The sequence below is a fragment of the Rhinopithecus bieti genome, unplaced genomic scaffold (genome assembly GCF_001698545.2).
Source record: "Rhinopithecus bieti isolate Rb0 unplaced genomic scaffold, ASM169854v2 scaffold_9996, whole genome shotgun sequence".
Classification (NCBI taxonomy): Eukaryota; Metazoa; Chordata; class Mammalia; order Primates; family Cercopithecidae; genus Rhinopithecus; species Rhinopithecus bieti.
In genome coordinates this window covers 4,515,087-4,521,086 of record NW_016806973.1, presented here as the reverse complement: position 1 = coordinate 4,521,086, position 6,000 = coordinate 4,515,087, and the positions used below count along the sequence as shown (strand labels likewise).

Below are 6,000 nucleotides of genomic sequence, written 5' to 3'. Positions count from 1 at the left end.
TTTTCAGCCTTCATTAAAATGAGTTTCCAGAAAATTTGAAATAGTTGTTATAATGTTTATTGAAATATGTAGAGTATCTAATTCCTATTTAGCCTTTACTCCCCTGAATAACACTACTTCAAGTAAAATTGCCTCTGATAGAAAAAAGGGAAAATTCAATATAGATTGTTATAAGACATTATCCAAATAACAAAATGAATGCTAAAATTCCGACAAAATTAAAGGCTGTAAAACCACTCACCTCAGTAGATTCGCACATCCTCAAGAAATTCTCAGATACAGTACAAATTTTCTTTTCCTCTCCAATTGTCACAATTCCTACAATGTGTAGAAAATGACAGTTTAGCGGTATAAATGTTTTGAAGAGCCAAGAGAGAAAAAATGAAAGTTTTTGCTAATCAAATCTAAGCAAGTTCCATTTTGTCTTACGTTATAGTGGAAAAATTATTTAGCTTTCATTGTGGATAATAACTATGCAGAGAATTATGAATATAATATGCCAAACTATTCAGCCCTCAAGCAATTCAAATAATTTCAATCTGAATTTAATTGAATCTCACCACCAGAATGTCCAGATTCAATTATAGCCAGTTCATTGGTTTGGCCCATTAATGTGATAGTATAGGCATCACAATTATTTTGTTAACTATGCCCCAGACTGTGCTGAAGTCAGGATCTAAATTTGTTCAGCTGGTGCAATGCTTCTGTTAATCTATAAAAGCATATTGCCCAAAGGAGTACTTTTTTTTTTTCTGCCAATATTGCAAACAATGCTGTTAGTAACAGGAAATGAAAAGTTGCCATTTCACTTCTATTTACCCCTGTTCCAGTTGGTTCACAGACCAACTGCAGTAGAATCACCTAGGAAATTGTCAAAATACGTGTTTTAGACTCTAACACAAAACTGATAGATAGAATAGATGGGAATCTATGAATGTGGGGGCTAGAACACTACATTTTTAAAACGAACACGGAGGTAATTCACTGGCTTGTCTCTTCATCTCATCTTAGAGAGGAAAAGTAACCAAGTTCATCTGATGATGGCTCTTTAATTTCATTTTCAGAACTCTTGAAGTGCTAAACACATACAGGCATGATAAAACACATTGAGGACATTCTAACACCTAAGCCTTTAGCATTTGTTGCTCTTTAGTTGTTTTTGTTGTTGTTTTATTTTTATGGTTTGGTTTGTTTTATTTGAGATGGAGTCTCACTCTGTCACCCAGGCTGGAGTATAGTGGTGCAATCTCAGCTCATCGCAACCTACACCTCCCGGATTCAAGTAATTTTCATGCCTCAGCCTCCAGAGTAGCTGGGATTACAGGTGCATGCCACCACACCCAGCTAACTTTTCTATTTTTAGTAGAGATGAGTTTCACCATGTTGGCCAGACTGGTCTCAGACTCCTGACCCCAAGTGATCTGCCCGCCTCAGCCTCCCAAAGTTCTGGAATTACAGGTATGAGCCATGGTGCCAGGCCTTCTTTATTTAGTTTTAATATGTATATGTATTTACATATTCTTAGCTTTATGAGGTATCATCATTCTCCCTCTCTTACAAAGGTTCTGCTGTTAGTTTCTCATTTGCAAATAGTTTGTGGAATCTATTTCAGTGCGAAAAAATCTTTTTTTTTTTTTTTTTTTTTTTTGAGACGGAGTCTGGCTGTGTCGTCCAGGCTGGACTGCAGTGGCCGGATCTCAGCTCACTGCAAGCTCCGCCTCCCGGGTTCATGCCATTCTCCCACCTCAGCCTCCGAGTAGCTGGGACTACAGGCGCCCACCACCTCGCCCGGCTAATTTTTTGTATTTTTAGTAGAGACGGGGTTTCACCGTGTTAGCCAGGATGGTCTCGATCTCCTGACCTCGTGATCCACCCGCCTCGGCCTCCCATAGTGCTGGGATTACAGGCTTGAGCCACCGCGCCCGGCCTCAGTGAGAAAAAATCTATTTGCAGTAAGTAAACACAGAGATCCCTCAATACAACCTTTCCTTTCTGCCAAATGGTTCTAAGAGTGGGTAAAAATTTAAAAGGCTTTTCTCATGAGATTTCCTCCCTAAATATCACCATTGTTGAAAAAGCTTCTGGTCAAGGCTCTCTCTCTTCATCGTAATCCATTACAGACTTTATTCTGTGGAATATTTATGTTGTACTTACATTTCCTTATCCATTTCTCAATTCACGTTTTCAGAAAAACTCCTAGAAAGTGTTGCCTAACCGCATTGCAATTCCGTTCCTTTCATTTCTACTTAAACCCTCTCAAGTCAGATTTTGCCCTAACCCCTCTCCATGGAAATTTTTCTTATAAAGATCACTAATGACCTCCAAGGATTAATTCTCAGTTTCCATGTTCTTGCAAGTTGGCAGTATTAAACACAGTTGATGCCCACCTTTTCTTTCATGCTCTCTTCATTTGACTTCTAAAATCTATACTTTTCAGTTTCTACGTTTCTTATCTCATTGGCTCCTTCTTCTCATATTTTTGTCTGTTGCCTCCTCTTCTCTCTGACCTCTTAAGTTGGAGCTTCTCACCCTTCACTCCTCAGCCCTTTTTCTCCCATGCATATCTCATCCAGTCCAAGATATTTAAATATTATCAACAACAACTAAATCTATGTGGCCATCCCATATCTCTCTTCTGAAATCAGGATTCATATATCTAATTTCTTATCTGACAATTCTATTTGGATTTCTAATAAGCAGTTTAAAAAAAACTTCTGCTCTTCTCCTTTGCTGGTTCCACTCCCAAGCAAACACTTCTCATAGCCTTTCCTATCTTTCCTGATAGCAAATCTTACCACTTGCTCAGTCAAAAGAAATTCCTCCATGAATTCTCTTCCCCACCCCGCCAAACCCTATATGCAATCTACCAGGAAATACTGCTGCTTCTATGCTCAAAATATATCCATAATCAGAACGATTCTTCCCACCTCCCTTGCCGTCTCCTGATCCAAGCCACCAAAATCTCCCACTTGGATTAGTACAATCATATGCTAACTGGCTTCCTCGCTTCTACCCTTCCTACAAACCATTCTTCAAGTAGCAGCCAGAGTAATCCTTCTGTTATTAGTCAGACCATCTCCTTCCTCTGCCAAAATCTGTAATGACTCTCTATTCCCCTCAGAATAAAGCCCCATACCTGTAATGTTCTGTAATGCACTCATCAAGATGGTACATCACGGGAACTTGTAGACTTCATTTCAATCTTTGCTCCCGCTCTCTTATTCTACTTCGGGCACATTGGCTTCCCTGCTGTTTCCTGAGAAACCAGGTATCATATTGGCTTGGTAACTTAGTACCAGTTCTTCTCTCTGCCAAGAATATTCCCTGAGCTGTGTTCCTCCTGTCCTTCAAATGACAACTACTCATGAAACCTTTCTACATCATTTAAAAAAATACTATTTTTACAGTAGGTAGTTAGTCAGACATGAGCAGAGCAAGAGAGTCCTCCAACCCATCACCCACCCAGGATGTCAGACCACCATCAGGTGACAGTCAGGCAGTTGTCAACTGTCTTTCTAAAATAATAATTGGTCACAGCTGTCTCCCAATAAAGAAACACCTGTGGCTGGTGATCAGTAGCTTCCTGATACAAACTTAGGAGTTGGACAAGCGGGCTCAAGCATGCACACTAAGAGGCAAAATGGCAGAGTGTAACTGATATATGACCTTCCTCTAGGAACACTCAAATGATAAGTGAAAAACATCTCAAATAAGCATGCGAGAAACTCCAGAATACACACTGCACGTACGGTCCCTCCCAAGTGCTGGTCAGCCACTGCGCATGCGGACAGCCCACCCCAAGGGAAGAATCAGGTGAGAAGTATGCAAGACCCTAGAAGAAGGCCAATGTATAAAATCCCAAGTCAAAAGATCAAACGGTGCACTTGATCTCTCAAGTCGCCCACTTGGTCCTTTTCCAACTGTACCTACTTTCATTACTGCTCTAAAACCTTTTAATAGACTTTCCTTCCTGCTCTGAAACTTGCCTTGGTGTCTCACTCTGTCTTTCCCCCTCAGTTGAATTCTTCCTTCTGAGGAGGCAAGAAAGTGAGGTTACTGCAGGCCCATATGGATGTGCCACTGCTAACGTCATTACTGAACCTGCAGTACTCCTGATGCTATACGTATATGTGTATACACACACACACACACACACACGTTTTTGTGATAAGTATACCATGTATAACAAACATATATAATATACATTAAAAAATACTTGTAGTTTAAAAGTCAACATATGAATAATATGAAGCTCTAGAAGTGAGCTTGTGGAGGAGGAGCTCCAGCGTAAATTTGAAAACCTGATTATTTTGATTCTTGTATATCTGTCTATGAATGGCCAAATTGTTCTCACCAAAAATTAAGATTATTCAAACTTATATCAATTTTTCTAAATATTGAATATATTTTATTACCTACGGAAAAGTTTTTAACTAAATGGTACAGACTGACATTTTCAGTTTCTTCAAAGCAATTAGGAGAAAAGGCAAGTTATAAACAAGGATGGCCAGGTGCAGTGGCTCATTCCTGTAATCCCAACACTGTAGGAGGCTCAGGCAGGTGGATCACCTGAGGTCAGGAGTTCAAGACCAGCCTGGCCAACATGGTGAAACCCCATCTCTACTAAAAAAATACAAAAATTAGCCACGTGTGGTGGTGGGCGCCAGCTACTTGGGAGGCAGAGGCAGGAGAACGGCTTGAACCCGGGAGGTGGATGTCGCAGTGAGACGAGGTCATGCCACTGCACTCCAACCTGGGCGACAGAGTGAGACTCTGTCTCAAAAATAACAAAAATAATAAGCTAAAACTAGGCAAGAGAAGCATTAAGAACTAGGTGCAAACAGAATTGGGGAGAACAGGAGGACTTGATGCATGAAAGTTGCAGTAACAGGCTTTTTTAGTACTTTATATTTTTCATTTTAGCTAAACACAAGTAATAAATTTCTAGCATTGTGAGAATGGTTTGTGCCTGAAATACGAACAACTTCAGAGAAAATGATGCATAACATGTGTACACAGTTACTATGACTTTCATCACTATGGCAATAAAAACCTTTGGTGCTTACTGGACAGTTAAAGTATGAGTCCTAGGGTTGTAAATTCCTATTAAGAAAACTATAGGCCGGGCGCGGTGGCTCACGCCTGTAATCCCAGCATTTCAGGAGGTGAAGGCACGTGGATCATTTGAGGTCAGGAGTTCGAGACCAGCCTGGCCAACATGGTGTAACCCCGTCTCTACTAAAAATACCAAAAATAGCCAGGCATGGTGGTACATGCAACTCCTCAAGAGGCTGAGGCAGGAGAACTGCTTGAAACCGGGAGGCAGAGTTTGCAGCGAACTGCGATTGCGCCACTGTACTCCAGCCTGGGCGATAGAGTAAGACTCCATCTCAAAAAATAAACAAACACACAAAAAATGTAAATGAGAGTTGGAAGTAAGCAGAATGAGCAGCTACTTATGACACTCTGATGTCTGATAGGATGATAGGTATTAACTCCCTACTATGAAATACAAATGCTCAAATTTAAAAATAATTTACATTTACATTGCTAATTTTAAAAATGATAGAATACCAGCATATCCTTTTGCAGATTCTAGAGACCACCCAACTCCCCTGGCTCTGGGGGGCTTTTCTTTATTTTCAAAGTCAGCAACAATGGATCTTTTCATACCATTCTTCTCTAGTCCATCTCCCTCTGAGTGACTCCTCTCCTTTGACCCTATTTTTCATTTTTAAGGACGCTTCTGATTACATTGATGCCACCTGAATAATTCAGGCTAGGTACTTTCTTAAAATTAGTTGATTTTTTAGTGGTGGAGGACAGATTTGAGACTGATCTCCCATCCACCTCGGCTGCAGCACCTGAAAAAGCCTTCCTCCCTGGCAATACTTTCTGTCTCAGTGACTGGCTTTCTGTGTGGCGAGTGCTGCGACCTAGATGGAATCCCTGCTTTCAGCAACAAAAATAGTGTGAGCAAATAAATGAAATGAAATCCTA

At 40.4% G+C, this 6,000-nt stretch overlaps 1 protein-coding gene across 4 annotated transcripts in view; it reads right to left on the bottom strand.

Moving 5' to 3' along the window:
* The window catches only part of GPM6A (glycoprotein M6A), a 393,114-nt gene that overhangs the window by 11,096 nt on the left and 376,018 nt on the right, over nucleotides 1-6,000 (bottom strand). For all 4 annotated transcript variants that reach the window (XM_017879135.1, XM_017879133.1, XM_017879134.1 and 1 more), the window contains one exon: nucleotides 242-318. In XM_017879135.1, coding sequence (XP_017734624.1) covers nucleotides 242-318 — 77 coding nt within the window. The remainder of the gene's footprint in view (nucleotides 1-241; nucleotides 319-6,000) is intronic.